At 44.9% G+C, this 15,869-nt stretch overlaps 1 protein-coding gene across 1 annotated transcript in view; it reads left to right on the top strand.

Moving 5' to 3' along the window:
* Positions 1 to 15,869, top strand: part of SPTLC2 (serine palmitoyltransferase long chain base subunit 2) — a 100,243-nt gene that overhangs the window by 11,778 nt on the left and 72,596 nt on the right. Inside the window, exon 2 of the mRNA XM_027552537.1 lies at positions 13,497 to 13,691. Within this exon, the coding sequence (XP_027408338.1) occupies positions 13,497 to 13,691 (195 nt within the window). The remainder of the gene's footprint in view (positions 1 to 13,496; positions 13,692 to 15,869) is intronic.

Genomic DNA, 15,869 nt, shown 5'->3' with positions numbered 1-15,869 from the left:
TTCCTTTTTCAGGAGACCTTCCCAACCCACATCTCCGACATTAGCAGGCAGAATCTTTACCACTGGGCCACCAGGGAAACACATGTCCCAAGACCAGCAGTACTGAAATATAAAGCTACTCTGTGCTGCGCCTTCTCTCTTGTAGTCGTGCTCCTGTTCTCTCCCAGCCTCCTGGGAAAGCAGGGGTTTTTGATTGGTTGCTGGCTGTTATGAATAAAAGACCAGCAGAGACTAAAGTCTTTTTTTTTTTTTGGCCTTTTACCATTTGCTCTCTTAGAGATATGGGAAGGGCCTGAGCACCTCCGTCTAACCAGGTCTTGAGTTTGGTGGGCTGGGCAGTTTTTAGGTAGATTCGGTTCACTCTTGTGAGCACAGTGTCTCAAGGATGGGGTCCGTTGTGTGTGTGTTGCAGGCTCCTCCCTCTGTCGTGACCTTGCCTCCGTAGCATGGTAAGATGGTGGTTGACTGCACATCACCTTTCTAGTCATCTCCCTAGCTTCTCCAGCTCTTGATAAATGTCCTGTGCAGAAAACTGGTCACATATCCAGGACTCTTCACACCAACCTATATAGCTCTTATAAACTCTGTTGGTTTTTCTCTTCCTTGGTAGAGCTCTTCTGCCCATGGCAAGCCTAGTTATGATCTGTTCATGATCAGTTTCTATGAATACCGTGAGGAGAGAAAATGACCACTGATTTTAGCTCACTAAGGAAAGGCTCTTTCCTCTCTGGAATCTTAGTTCACCTTGTCCTCTTTGCATGGAAAACAGTTTCTCATTGTCTTTAAAACTACTTCTTGTTTTGAGTAATCTATATAGTTTTATCTAGGTTTTCTGTGAAAGTGATGGCTTGGCTCTACCTATTAACTCCAACTTGGAAGCAAAAGTCTCAGTGTTGTTTTTGATTTTTTGTTTTGTTTTTGTTGCTATAAGTGTGACGTTTAAAAAAATAAGGTAGAGACGATCTCTTTACAATCGGGAGATAGGTAGTCCTGAGTAGGTAGGGTGTGAGATCTAATCTTTGTTGTCTTGCAGTCTTTGAGGATGCTGTCTTCAGTTAACATCTTCAACCACACCACATTCCAGGCCACAGGCAGAGAGGTGGGAAAGTGGAGGGAAAGCAGCACTTGCTGTTTGAAAGGACGTACTCCAGCCCTGGTATACCCATCATTTCTGTTCACTTCCTGTTGGCCCGAATTCCTCACACGGCTGTCTTTTGCTGCAAGAGAGATTGGGGAATGTGGTATGTAGCTGGGCAGCCTTGTACCCAGAGAAAACTGAAGAGCGTCCATCGCTAAAGGGAATTTAAAGAGAATGTATACAGGGGCCACTTAGCTGTTTCTTCCACAGTATGGTAGGAGGAAAAGCTCTAACTGGAGTGTCTTTTTTTTTTTTTTCCTTCCTCTAAACGATCAGTTTTCTTAAAATGTTTTTTTTTTTTTTAATTTTTTTTTTTTTTAGCTGCTCTGTGGCCCTTGGACCACCAGGGAATTCCCTACTTAATTTTATTTCTTTACAAATTGAAGATGCAGTGAAAAATAAACTAATGAAGAGAAATGGGAGGTCTAGAGCAGGAGTATCCCAGGCTGGGAACAGGCAAACCTGGTCACTGTCAAGCCCGGCCCTTGTGCTGCCCCATCCAGGTCTTCCTAGAAGATAACCATCAGGCACAGTCGTTACCGAAGCCTGTGGAGAGACTGTGTCCTGGCAGGAAAGGCTAGCCACCTCTGCTTTTCTCCCTGTCAGCCTCCAGCTTGGAGAGCGGTGTTTCCAGCAGGGGCTCAGAGTGAGATGTGGGCTGGCTCCATGAGGTATTGCAAGTTGGTGATTAGGCTCCCTGCAGAAGCGTCCAGCGTTGGGGACTCTGCAGCTGGAAAGGAGGCTGATGCCTCTCCCGGGTCTCAGGACACTTTGCAGCTCTGTTCCCGGGCCCATTCGTGTCTGATAATGTGCCTCTCTCCACCAAGGGATCACCAGTCACTGCAGGAGAAGCTAATCAACCCCCCTCAGTGAGTGAGTTGGCTGTTGACTTCTAGACCCTAGAAGACTGACCACTTTTCTCTCCACTGTCTGTGGTTTATACCCTGCTCTTGTGCATGTGTGTGTGTTTATCCCGAGCATAGCAAGTTGTTGATGAAACACGGCTGAATTAGCCGCCCTTCTCCCTGAGATCCCTACTCTCCTCACCTGCCCTTCTCTTCTTGGAGGCTGGTCCAAAGGGACATGTAATATTGCGAGGGTCTGGGTGGCTCCAAAGCCCCCAACACCAAATCACATAGAGTGAGCTGAGAAACTGCATTCCTCACAACAGGATTAGCAGGAACAGGAGGGTAATGTAAAGGGATAAGGGCCCCTTCCAACAGCAGGGCATGGCAGAGTTGTCGGGTACCTGAGCCCAGAGTGAAGGTGTCCCTTACGTTCTTTTAAGGTCAGCTTATGTGACTTGCCAGCTGTGGAGCTGTCCCAGTTTCTCTGCTGTCCTGGTACTCTCTGGAGGCTGGCCTGGACCCTGTGCTATTTACCCATGTGCTCTAGCCCAGTCGCTGTCTGAACCTCCTTGTGCCTGTGACAGAGAAGGTCCCCATGGGATCCTCCCCCACTCAGGCTCTTGTCTTTCACTGGGAGGTGTTGCACTGCATCTCCAGCTTGTCCTCTCATTTCACCATGATAAGCTTCATCTCTGTGCCCTCGGACCATCAGTGAGGGCTCGCACCTTCTTGGACAGCAGATTATCCAAAACTGGCAGAACATCCGACCACTGTGGTCTGACTGAAGGAGGTGATGCGGAAGAAGCTCTGTACAACACCCTGCTGGACAGTCGCTCCCACCAGGGAAGAGGTTGAGCTCATTCTCCAGCAAATAAATACCCCCGTTGCTTAGACACTCTAGATGCTCCAACTACTGGTTTAGTGGTCTTCTCAATGGGAGAATTTGCCAACGGTAGGAGCTGAGGATAGGAGAAGACATTGGTCTCAGCCACGTCCGTGGAGGTAACCAGCTGTTGGACTTATGCATGGCCATCAGTAGTGACCTCAGCTCCAGGACATCACTCTTGAACACAGAGTTCAGGTATACTGGGAGCAGCTTCATGCCCTTGGAAAGGATCAGCTGTTCTACAGAGGAGGAGCTCTCACAGTTCTTTCTGTAACAGGCCAACATCTGGGCACACCGAGTGATGACAGCGTCAGCAATAATCTTCACAGGGCTATTCAGAATCCCCCCGCCCCGCCCCAGGCTGTGGATGCAGAGCCGTGGCTGCCCTGCACAGCCGGGGTAGAGCAGAGCACACTGCAGGGCTCCACTCCCCTCATTGAGCCAAACATTATGCCTAACCCCCCAGTCACCATCTTGTCCCCATCCAGCCCCACATCTGTTGTGTCACTCATGTAGAAAGCCCCAGAGAAATCTACAGCATGGACACTAGTGCTTGTCTGGACCCGCAGCACAGCATCAAAGCCAATGACCTTCTGTAGATCCTGACTTTGGTCTCTAAGGAACCATTGCTGGTCATGCTCCACCTGAAAACAGGTATGTTACAGAGAGCCACCAGTGAGCTGGGGTACTGCAGAGAGCATCGCCATACCCACACACAGGCTCCGGAAGAGAGCAAGGTCTACACCATAGCCTTGGGCCACACATTCTTTGGCCAGGATCTGATAGGCACCTGGGTGAGGCTGAAACAGAGTCCTCTTGTCTACGCTGATCAACTTCCTGTCATCTCGGTTATTCAGTCTCCCTGGAGCCTCTGCAGTGAGCAAGCAGGTGTGGAACAGAAACAGCTTCCCTGGACACTCGGCAGCCTTCAGAGCCTCCATTCTGGCCTGGATAATTGGAGCAAATACTGTCTCTGTCTCCCTTGTGTCTGCAGATTTTTCTGGAATCTGATCCAATAAGCCGTGATAACTGCCCGAGACTCATTGACATTGACCAGGAAGCCATCCAGCATGTTACCCACATCAGATACAACCATCATCTGTAGTTGGGCCAGTGAGCTCTCTGCATGGTACAGGTGGAGCACCTTAGTACAGGTGACGAAGCCAATGGGGATCGCTGACTCTTCTGCCCACCCTCCGTAGGCAGAAAGTCTAACAGTACCTTGAGCTGCTCACAAAGGAGCCTAACAGGACCACTCCTGGTGCCATTATAGGAGACGTCAGTCATGAAGATGAAGGCAAAAGTCCTGGGGAACTTGGTGTTCTTGCAGTCATCCACAGTGGCCAAGAATTTGTAAGAGCCCAGGGATAGCTCAAGACCATCATAAGCACCCACATATTTGCTGGTATGAGCCGGATGTTGAGAACACTGGGGGTGGGGGAGCATCACTGATACAGCTGCAAAAGCAGCACTGGAAGCTTTTCCCTCCCTCAGGGAACCACACGAAGGGGCACACACATGGTTTGCAGTGATTGCAGTGCTAAGGGCCCGGTTCCCCATGGTGAGTGATACACAGTGAAGCCTCCTCTGGGGGCAGCCTTGCCAGCGGCCTAATGACAGCTGCCGGGGCACCTGAGCCTTACCATGTCAGATGGGCATGGGGTAGTGTAGGTTGTGCATCGGATGTATCGGGGGTTGCATTCCCTTGGTCATTCACCAGGAGGTTGGTGGTGACTAAGGGTGGCACCTGGCCCCGTACTCCAGTAACAGATGGCGCTGAACCCCGATTGTTCCTGTCATCCTCAGTAACCTCAATAGGGCTTGGGATGGCATCAGGGTCCAAGTACTTAGGAGGCAGTAGTTGGGAAGCCCTGGCTGCCTTATGAAAGTGGCTGCTCCTCGGTAGGGACTTCATAATTGGTCCGAGGCCCCCGGCTGGTCCACAGGAACCGTTTTGTTGCAGCTGGTAGCCTAGCTTCTGGGAAGAGTGCATGTGTGGTTGTGGTCCTGGGGGCCAGTCGTTTGGATGTTGGGGGCAGAGCTTGAAGAGGGGAGGAGGACACATGACTGGGCTGGCTCTGGCTATCCAGCTCGGAGTGTGGAGCTGGAGGCCTGTGGTGGGACAGATCGCTGGGGAGGCTGGGCCCCAGGGTGGCCCTGAGGGTAGGAGCCGTACAGACCAGGGTTAGGGAGCCTTCTTGACACTAAGGGGCAGTGATGTTAGTGGGCCATAGCCTAGCCTCACAGTGGGAGGGCCACAGCCCTGCCCGTCTGCATTCCAGCCAGGTGAGCAGTCACCTGTGCCTTTGTCAGGGGAGGGCCAGAGGGCTGAAGCCAGCTGGCTGGCTGACCACCAGTGTTGATGGGGCTGACCCGGATGGCTGAGACCCAGGGTGCCTGTGCATCTGGACAGTGGAGCTTGGCCCATTCTGTGCATCTTCTTGGCCAAACTGGCCGTAGGCTGTCTGGCCACAAGGGCTCTATGCTGTTGAGGCTGGAGGTGCTCCTGGGGAAGGTGGGGGAGGGGTCGGCAGGGAGCTTGGTACCGGGCCCTTGTTGGCTCCATGGGGCGAAGGGGCGGCTGTGGGTCCTGGTTGCCCACCATAGCTGGATGATAACCCTGAGTAGTTGGGCTGGGGCTGCCCAAAAGGCAGCCCTGGTGGAGCTGACCGGTTATCCAACCAGTGAGCCCGACTTGATCTCACCCAGCTCCAGATCCAGGCTTGACTTCATTGCTAACGTCAAGGCTCCTAGGCTCCACTTACAGTTTCCTTGAAATCTTGTATTAAATAACCTATTACTTGCCCTTTGTTTTGTGATTTTTCTCCCGTGGAAAATTAGTCTTATTTAATGGTGATGAGCATGTTCTCTGTAGTTAGACAAACTTAGCAGACAAACATCTAAATTTTGATTTATGGCCTCTTTGATTTGCTGTCCTTTTAAAAAATGCTAGTTCTGACTTTCCCGCCTTTTGGGGGGGGTCTGTCATCATGTGTATTAATGAGAATGTGGGGAGAGGTTACTTACAGCAGGCAGTTAGAATCTGATGTCCCTTAATACAAAGAAGTAAGTACTTAGGATGTTAAGCCAGGTATCCCTTATCCTAGATAAGATCGTAAGCAGTATTCCAAATGCACAGAATTGATAACGTGGGGAGCCAGTTTTTAAAATTTGCTAAAGCCCTAAAAGTTTTCAGGCTGTGCCAACATACAAAAAACTATTTTAGTAAGTGCAGGGAAAAAGTTCTAAAATATTTTTAACACAGAATCTGTGTTTGTTAAATTTCTTTCAGTTGATAGCAGCTGACTCTCACTGAACAAAAAGGCGACTTATTGTCAGGATGATGAGTATGCAAGCAAAAGGAGGGGTGGGGAGGCGTTGGCGAGCCACTCAGAAAAGGGGAAATGACAGGAAGTAACGCAGTGCTGGGAGTTACTCCCTGCGGCGGGTGCGGACCTTTTCCCCAGGATATTGGCGGTCCAGTGCCCTTCAGACTCCTTCACCAATGAAATTTTAAATCCCCGCGTGAGAGAGTTAACAGGTTCATTTTGGCAGAGGTGCCTACCCCTGTGCCAGCCAGTTGGGAGCCAGGAAATCGGGTCCTACTGCACAGGTGTAGACCACCAGGCGCCCACCCCTGCTGTGAGGGAATATTCCCAGAAAAGGGAGACTGATGTGACTCTGGTGGCCTTTCCAGTTTGCGGCTACTACAAAGCCAGGGTGGCGAGCACTGCGTTACAGGCGCAGAACACGGTAGGGGTGGGAGAGACCTCAGGGAAGATGTGAGATTTGCACAGACCCACCCTGGCACACTATCTCCTGTGACATTCATCTGTCTTACCTTGATGCTTATCTGGAGACAGAGGACTGCTACAGAGATGCGGGTAGTGGGTGACGATAGGAACTCCCGTGCAGAGCACCACTGCCCAGAGCGCACAGGGAGCCGCAGACTGAAATCACGCAGAGCGTACATACTTGGAGTTTGCAAAAGGAATATGGTCATGTGAAAATACAGCTGGCTCTGGAAGCATTTCTTAGTCCATTCCATCTGAGATACTAATCAAGAAATCAGGAGTTTATCCTGATTGCAAGAAAAAAAAATGTGGACTCCCTGCTTTTCAAAATGAGGACACTTCTGGAAATAACACGTTCAGAGTGTGGCATAGCTTGTGTTATGGGCGTAAAGCTCCAAAGTATTTTCTCTAGTATGTGTGGTAGGCAGTAAGAGAGGCTAGTACATTGCAGGAAAATTCCAAGAAAAGACCATTTCAGCAGAACTGATTTTTAAGGAACAACACAGCATATTGCTGGAAATGAATAGGGTTCATTTAAAAGACATAACAGTCCTTTGATTGCTGAGGCGTAATGGGTGGTTCATATTGAATTTTAGTTTTTAAAATAGCGTCTGTCCCAAGCTTTCCTCCAGGTGGGCACATTCTGTGGTGCTAAGGCAGGTCCTGTCCCCCTGCTGTCACGTTCAGTGGGAATGTGTGTGTTTGCTTTAAAAGAAATCATGCTTCTGTGATTTTGTGTTTATATCACAAACGTAAGGTTCCATTTTCTAATAATTACTTCCTCATTATTGCTTCATTGCATAGTTGCTTTGTTTGCTTTTATGGGATTCTTGAAACCTCTGCTCAGGATTATTCCTTCTAGTTATTTTACAATGAAATCCCCCTCCTTTTTTTTCTTTTCTGAAAGGAAAGAGAATGCAATACATTATCCAAATCTTTCTTTTGCTATAAAAGACACTGTTAGGACAATTAGCAAAATCTAAATAAAGTCCATATTAGTACTCTAGCAATGTCCTGATTTTGATAATTGTCCTGTAGTTAGGTAAGAGGATGTCTTTGTTTTTAGAAGTACGCACTGAAGTACTAAAAAATAAAGATACATTATAACTGCTGCTGACTCACAAATGGTTCATGAAGAAAATTCCCTATTATTTTCTCTCTCCACACACACACACACACTTCTTTTTTCCTGAACCAGTTGAGAGTAGGTTATATGCATTATGTCCCTTTACCTCTCTCTTAGCTCAAGCTTCTCTAACAAAATACCATAGATAGGGTGGCTTAAACAACAGATGTTTGTTTCTCACTATTCTGGAGACTGGGAGGTCCAAGATCAAGGTGCTGGCAGGCTCAGTTCTTGGGGATGACCCTCTTCCTGAGGACCCTCTCTTCCTGGCTTGTAGACAGACACTTCTCATAGTATGCTCACGTGGCCTTTCCTCAGTGGGGATCTCTGCCTGCTCTTCTAAGATCAGATGGGCTTCCCTGGTGGTAAAGAATCTGCCTGCCAATGCAGAAGATGCAGGTTCGATCCTTGGGTTGGGAAGATCCCCTGGAGAAGGAAATGGCAACCCACTCTAGTATTATTGGGATTACTGGGAAATCCCATGGACAGGAGCCTGGCAAGCTACAGTCCATGGGGTTGCTAAAGAGTCAGACATGACTTAATGACTAAACAACAACAGTCACGTCAAGGGCCTCCCAGGTGGCACAGTGGTAAAGAACCCACCTGCCAGTGCAGGAGACACAAGAAAGAGTCTCAGGTTAGTTCCCTGGTCTGGGAAGATCCCCTGGAGGAGGAAATGGCAACCTGGTCCAGTATTCTTGCCTGGAAAACCCCGTGGACAGAGGAGCCTGGTGGGCTACAGTCCATGGGGTCACAAAGAGTTGGATATGACTGAACACAGTCACATCAAAAGGGCCCCACCCTTGGGACCTAAACAGATTTATCCCCCAAGGGCCCAGCCTTCAGACACCTTCACACAGAAAGGCTTAGGCCTTTAACATCTGAATGGGGGCAGAGACACCAACACTCAGCCCCTAACATTCTGCCCGAGGCCCTCCTGTGCGTGCTCAGTCTGTCAGTCACATCCAGCTCTTTGTGATCCCATAGACTGTAGCCCACCAGCCACCTCTGTTCTAAAAGTCATGTTTTTTCAGTTCAGTAGCTCAGTCGTGTCTGACACTGCGACCTCGTGGACTGTAGCACGCCAGGCCTCCCTGTCCATCACCAACTCCCAGAGTTCACTCAAACTCATGTCCCTTGAGTTTGATGCCATCCAACCATCTCATCCTCTGTCTTCCCCTCTCCTCCTACCTTCAATCTTTGAATCAAGCATTAGGGTCTTTTCAAATGAGTCGGTTCTCCGCATCAGATGGCCAAAGTATTGGAGTTTCAACTTCAGCATAATCTTTCTAATGAATATTCAGGACTGATTTCCTTTAGGATGGACTGGTCGGATCTCCTTGCAGTCCAAGGGACTCTCAAGAGTCTTCTCCAACACCACAGTTCAGAAGCATCAGTTCTTCGGCGCTCGGCTTTCTTTGTGGTCCAACTCTCACATCCATACATGACTACTGGAAAAACCATAGCCTTGACTAGATAGACTTTTGTTGTCAAAGTAATGTCTCTGCTTTTTAATATGCTGTCTAGGTTGGTCATAGCTTTTTTTCCAAGGAGCAAGCGTCTTTTAATTTCATGGCTGCAGTCACCATCTGCAGTGATTTTGGAGCCCAAGAAAGTAAAGTCTGCCACTGTTCCCATTGTTTCCCCATCTATTTACCATGAAATGATGACCAGATGCTATGATCTTAGTTTTATGAATGTTGTGTTTTATGCCAACTTTTTCAGTCTCCTCTTTCACTTTCATCAAGAAGCTTGATGTTTTCAGTCTTCTCTTTCACTTCCATCAAGAGGCTTCATCATGTTTTATGGTGTGTGCTTATAGTCTTGACTTAAAAAATTTTTATTTGCCTTTTTTATTTTAGGAAAAAAAATATTACCATTCAAGGAAATGTATCTTGCTATTAATTGGCATTCTTTTTTTTTTTTTAATATACCTAGATATTTATTTTCCAAATATTTTCTTCCATTCCATTGGTTGTCACTTCACTCTGATGATTGTTTCTTTTGCTATGTAGAAGCTCTTTAGTTTGATGCATACCCACTTATTTTTTTTTTTAGCTTACTAAACCGATTTTATTTTTTAACTTAACAATAATGTATTGATTTTGCCATATATCAGAGTGACCCCTTGATGATTAGTACTAACAGTGTCACACTCTGGTCTGCTCAATGTAAAATTTTTTAACCTGGAGGGAATAAAATGCTAATTTTTTTAATTGCTTTGTTGTCAGTATAATTATCAAGTTAGAATGACTGAAAGGCTTCTTAGGAGCCCTCTTGTGGAGTGAATCCAGAATATAAAATAACCCTGTAAGGGCTTATAGCCTGTGTTACTTGAGAGTGAACTTGATCTCCAGTTCAGTTGAGACCAGAAAGGGTCAGATCTGAGTTCTAGGGGTGTCCTAACATTAATTGGGTAATCTCCGTAAGTTAATCCCTTCTGTGATAGAGCAAAGAGCATAATGTGCATTTTCATTTACAAATATTTGTTGAGCTGCAAGGTGCCAACTTTCTTTAATACAAATAGTAATAAAAGGCCACTTCCCGCTTGACTTTCGGGATCTTAGTTTCCCAACCAGGAATTGAATCCGTACCTGTGGCAGTGAAAACACAAGAGTCCTAACCACTGGACCGCCAGGGAATTCCCAGAAGGAAACATTATTGAGTACTTACTGTTTGTTCAGTTCAGTCGCTCAGTCATGTCCGACTCTTTGCAACCCCATGGACTGCAGCATGCCAGGCCTCGCTGTCCATCACCAGCTCTCAGAGTTTACTCAGACTCACGTCCGTTGAGACGGTGATACCATCCAACCATGTCATCCTCTGTTGTCCCCTTCTCCTCCTGCCTTCAATCTTTCCCAGCATCAGGGTCTTTTCAAATGAGTCGGTTCTTTGCATCAGGTGGCCAAAGTATTGGAGTTTCAGCTTCAGCATCCGTCTGTCCAATGAATATTCAGAGTTGATTTCCTTTAGGATGGACTGGTTGGATCTCCTTGTAGTCCAGGGGACTCTCAAGAGTCTTCTCCAACACCAGTTCTAAAGCATCAATGCTTCAGTGCTCAGCTTTCTTTATATTCCAACTCTCACATCCATACATGACTACTGGAAAAGCCATAGCTTTCACGAGATGAACATTTGTTGACAAAATAATGTTTCTGCTTTTTAGTATGCTGTCTAGATTGGTCATAACTTTTCTTCCAAGGAGCAAGTGTCTTTTAATTTCATGGCTGCAGTCACCATCTGCAGTGATTTTGGAGCCTCAAAAAATAAAGTCAGCCACTGTTTCCCCATCTATTTCCCATGAAGTGATGGGACCGGATGCCATGATCTTTGTTTTCTGAATGTTGTTAGCACTTAATAAATCCTATCCTGAGTGCTAGTTGTACAGTGAACAGAAATCAACCTGGTGCTTTCCCTTATGGAATATTATACACATATTGGGTGATAACACCATTATTTTTATTTGAATCACGTCAGAGTTCACATTTAGCATTCAGATGGTAAAGAATCTGCCTGCAATGTGGGAGACCTGGGTTGGATCCCTGGGTTGGGAAGATCCCGTGGACAAGGAACTGGCAACCCACTCCAGTATTCTTGCCTTAATAATCTTGCCTGGAGAATCCCGTGGACAGAGCAGCCTGGCAGGCTACAGTCCACAGGGTCACAAAGAGTTGGGCACAACTGAGCGACTCACACACACGTGCTTTGACTGAGGCCACGTTATAGAAGTTGCTTCACAGTTGAATCTCAGTTCACTAAAATGCATTTAATTTTATTAAATGAAGCTATGAGAGAATCACACAATATTTCAAAGCAAACTAAGGATTAAACTTCCTGCTTCCTGCTCAGTCCAACCAACTGTGTAAATTCACATAGTCTTGCTGGTTTGGGTGTGTCTGAAAATAAAGGCAAATGTCTTTTTTAAAGAGATCCACCCACAGCATTCCTGGCATATGTATCTCCACACATTTGTTAGAGACGTAGGAACTCTGAAAATTGCCTTACTTTTTATTCGTATGTTCTATTGAGAAAAAACAGTTTAAACAATTTCAGAGTTAAAAGGTGAGTTAGGTACTGGTATTCAAACACAGTGTTCTTACAGCAAAATATTTTTATAGTTTTTTTTTTTTTTAAAGGGTCAGGATGTTATTTTTCTTGTGTTTTAAGTGATCTTGATTTTGCTTTGTCCAGCTTAATAGCTTGCTTACATGTTATTACTTTTAAACAATTTTTTAATCTTCAAATATTGACTTATTTTTAACTATTCTATTCTGAACACTTTACAGCTTTGCTCCTGCATAAAAGTTTACTATGCACTAGATGTTAACACAGACTTCCATCTCTCGGGAAGAGATGGATAAAGACCTAAGTCAGTTTTATGAATAGTTTTCAGAAGTTCTTTAGGCATCAAATTGAATTAGTACCAACAGATTCCATGTATCTTGCCTATGCAAATGTCTTTCCTCCATCAAATATAGTAATTTCTTCCCAAACTGTTCTGACTTGTAGCATTCTAGTAGCTTTCTCAAGCTAACATTCCCAGGATACAGAAATCTAAAATATATTTAGTCCTTGGATCAGGTTGCCTGAGAGGCCAAGAAAGAGTCTTCTATTCCTTTGGAATTCTTCTTAACTCGAGTACAGTGCTCAATTGAAAATATATGTTCCTGGTAAATTGTGATTATAAATTGTGATGGAAAGGGAAGCCTGGCGTGCTGCAGTCCATGGGGTCACAAAGAGTCGGACAAGACTGAGCAACTGAACTGAAATTGTGATTGACCATCCTCACAGCAGTTGGTTGTTTCAGAGTTAGGATTAAAAGTACATACAAACTACTTCAGTGGAAATTTACTCTAAAGCAACATTTCCATTAAAATTGAACAAAGAGTAATCCTATGGGATCAAAAGTATAGTACCTTGGTGTTTATGTGTTAAAATTTGGATATCCCAAAAAAAGGAAGCTAGGCATAATCTTACAGTGTTTGGAAAGAGTCACTAGGTCAGGATGAAGGAGAACAGAATGATTTCAGGACTGTTACTGATCACTCTTAACAGTTTTTCCCCTCGTGTTAGATTTCACTTTGCTTTATACAATGCTGGATCACTGTTATGTAAGCATTTGACTTCTGCACATAATTTATTTGTGTTAGCACTAACAACAAAGGCCAGTATAAACTGTGAGTTTTCATAGGGCCTCGTGGTGATAATTATTTGAAATGCTATGGCTTGATGACTTTAAGAATATAAGCTAGTAAAACATTTATGAATGTTTTATTTTATTCTAAAACTGAATTTACTTTTGATTATTTGTAAGCTAATATGCCTGTTTTCAGAACAGGCTTTCTCTTTGTCCATTTCTGTTTTCTTCATTAGAACAAAGAAAATTATGCATTCTTCAACTATACCATTTTAGGATCTCTTTCATAAAATAAAACGATAGAAATCAGTGTTAAGTGTTTTTCTTAGACAGTCCTTCTTCCCTTGTTTCTCTTTGCTGTTCATCTAAAATATATGTAACTTGAAACTTATTTCCATTGAAAAAAATTGTGCCCTGCTTAGAACTTAGTGGATGTTTGGATTTTTTTTTTTTTTTTGACAATTACTTAGAGAATTCTGAAGGTTACACATCTGTCGGGACTCAGATTTTAAGTAGTAATCTTTTGCTTACCATGACTGAAATAAACATTTTTAACTTCCCTTTTAGATACATCATGTTACAGAAAATGGAGGACTGTATAAAAGACCCTTTAATGAAGGTTTTGAAGAAACACCAATGCTGGTTGCTGTGCTTACTTATGTGGGGTATGGTGTCCTCACTCTCTTTGGATATCTTCGAGATTTCTTGAGGCATTGGAGAATTGAAAAGTGTCACCATGCAACCGAAAGAGAGGAACAAAAGGTAATTGTCAGTCTTTGATTCTGTAAATGGAAGCCTCTTATCTTGCTATTTTCACTGATTTTTTTTCTCTAGGCATTGGGTATACATTAAAATTTTAAAAAGTAATAATAATCTAGATGCAGTTAGATGAAAACATTCCACAAGGAAAGTGAGGACAAGAAATCAGAGGATCTAACATAATTTCATCATCACAAAAATCTATACTTACTTAATGGCTAAGAAAGCTGCAGTTCACAGGTTAAGCAATGTTTCCCAAGATGTGTGATGTTAGAACTGGCTTGTGGAGACGGGTCTGTTCACAGTACCGTATGGTGTCCCAAGTTGTGTACAGTCTTCAGGAAAGATCGTGTTCTTCAGAACACGTGTTGTGTTTTGTCATAGACGTGTTGTACACTCCTGTCTTGTTCACAGGTCGCCTCTACTCCCCAAAACACAGACCCTCAAGCAGAATGTGACTGAGCTACTCTGTTTCCATGGAAGGCAGTCTTGTTTTAGTCATGGTAAACAGAGATGTAATGCTTGTCTCTGGGGAGGAGACCGTCTTCCCCTCACCTCACTTTTCTCTGCATACTCCTTTGTGCCTCTGTAGTGAAGTATAATATACATGTATTATCTGCTCTTTAAAAAATTGTTGTAAATCAGCTATACTCCAATAAAATACAAACAAACAAAGCCTAAGGTGTCTTGTACTAAGGAACAACAGTATGTTTTTTCTCAAACCAAAACTTTCGTTATGGGCATTTTTTAAGTTTTTCGATTTTATTATTTTAAATGATAAAAGATTTTCTTTTTCCCATAATAAATGTTTTTTTTTCCTTTTTCCATTGAAAAAAATAAGTAAATAGAATCAGAGTGAAATAACGTCCGATCTTGCAAAAAGCAAACTTGAGTGTTCTCGCATGGGAAGTATGGAGAGGGTGGCCCTCCAGGCCAGGGCATGTGCTCGATCAGAGAAGGGATTCGGAAGTTGGGCGCTCGTGGCCCACCGAACCTCTCACTTTCATGGGGCGGCGTAAGAGGAGCGAGGCAGACGTGGCGGCGGTGAGACCAGCACTGAGAGGGGACAGTGATACTGGGAGTAGATGGCGAGACGCGGGGAGGGGAATAAAGCGCCAGGAAACACGAGGGAGGAAAGGGCGTCCTCAGCTCCTAGGAGGCGGAAACCAGTCAGCATGGGGATTGGGGATCCTGAAACTGGGAGAACTGAGGAGCCAGGCCCTCTTCTCTCAGTCAACCATGCTGTCCCCTCCCCAGCCCCAGAGCCACAGGCTGCCCTTCCTTGTTGCCCTAACTGACGCAAGCAAAACCCTGCTTTCTGAACTCTAGAACTCATTCTGAATGCCAGCCTAGAAAGTGCATGTGTGAGAAGCTGTGTTTGAATGTTTGGTAGGCAGCGAGAGGTCATAGGCAGTTTTGAGCAGGGGAGTGACTGGAGAGTGTGCACAGCTGGTGTGTGCTTTCACAGTGTGATGGAAGAACAGATGAACCCGTGGGATGCATCTGAACTCCTTTGTGAAGGAGGACATTGTCTTCGGAACTTGTTTCACGTCTCCAGAGGGTAAATTGACTGTTTGGAAGCATTGGGACTGCCTGTGTGTGTACTTCACTTTGTGTAGAAGGATTGGAACACGTAGATTTTCTTCTTAAATCTGATTCTGTTGAGGAAACACAAACACTTCAAAATCATAGGCCTTTGCAAAGCACCGTGCAGGTAAATAGTACTTGGATTATATGCAGACGTAGAACAAAAAAGTAAGCTGAGTAGCACAGAGTGAATCAGGAAATAATTCTTGAAGGAAGTAACGGGAGGAAAAAAAAGAAAAAGGAAGTAACGGGAGGAAGTATGTAGAACAGAGGGGACATTTACCTATAGAGTTTATTCATGGGACGACTGTACTCAGTCATTCAAATCCATTTCAGTAGGATTTTCATAGTAGATGGCATTAGCAGCTAAAACCTGAATTCTGCCATTTTCTTGTAACAGTTCAGCTTTTAGAAGGGAAGGAAGGTTTCTTTGGCTTTATGGTAGATCGTGTGCGTCTTTTTATGCTGGATTAGATGTAGTGAGAGGGATAGGCCATTTTTAAAGTGTTGGCACCGGAAAGAGGGGAGGGAAAGTGCTTGCTTAGGATCGTAAAATGCAAATATAATGTTGTTACTTTCTTATTTTCCTGAGTG

The sequence above is a fragment of the Bos indicus x Bos taurus genome, chromosome 10 (assembly GCF_003369695.1).
Source record: "Bos indicus x Bos taurus breed Angus x Brahman F1 hybrid chromosome 10, Bos_hybrid_MaternalHap_v2.0, whole genome shotgun sequence".
NCBI classification, from domain to species: domain Eukaryota; kingdom Metazoa; phylum Chordata; class Mammalia; order Artiodactyla; family Bovidae; genus Bos; species Bos indicus x Bos taurus.
The sequence above is the reverse complement of the archived record's forward strand: the minus strand, read 5'-3'. Positions and strand labels throughout refer to the sequence as shown.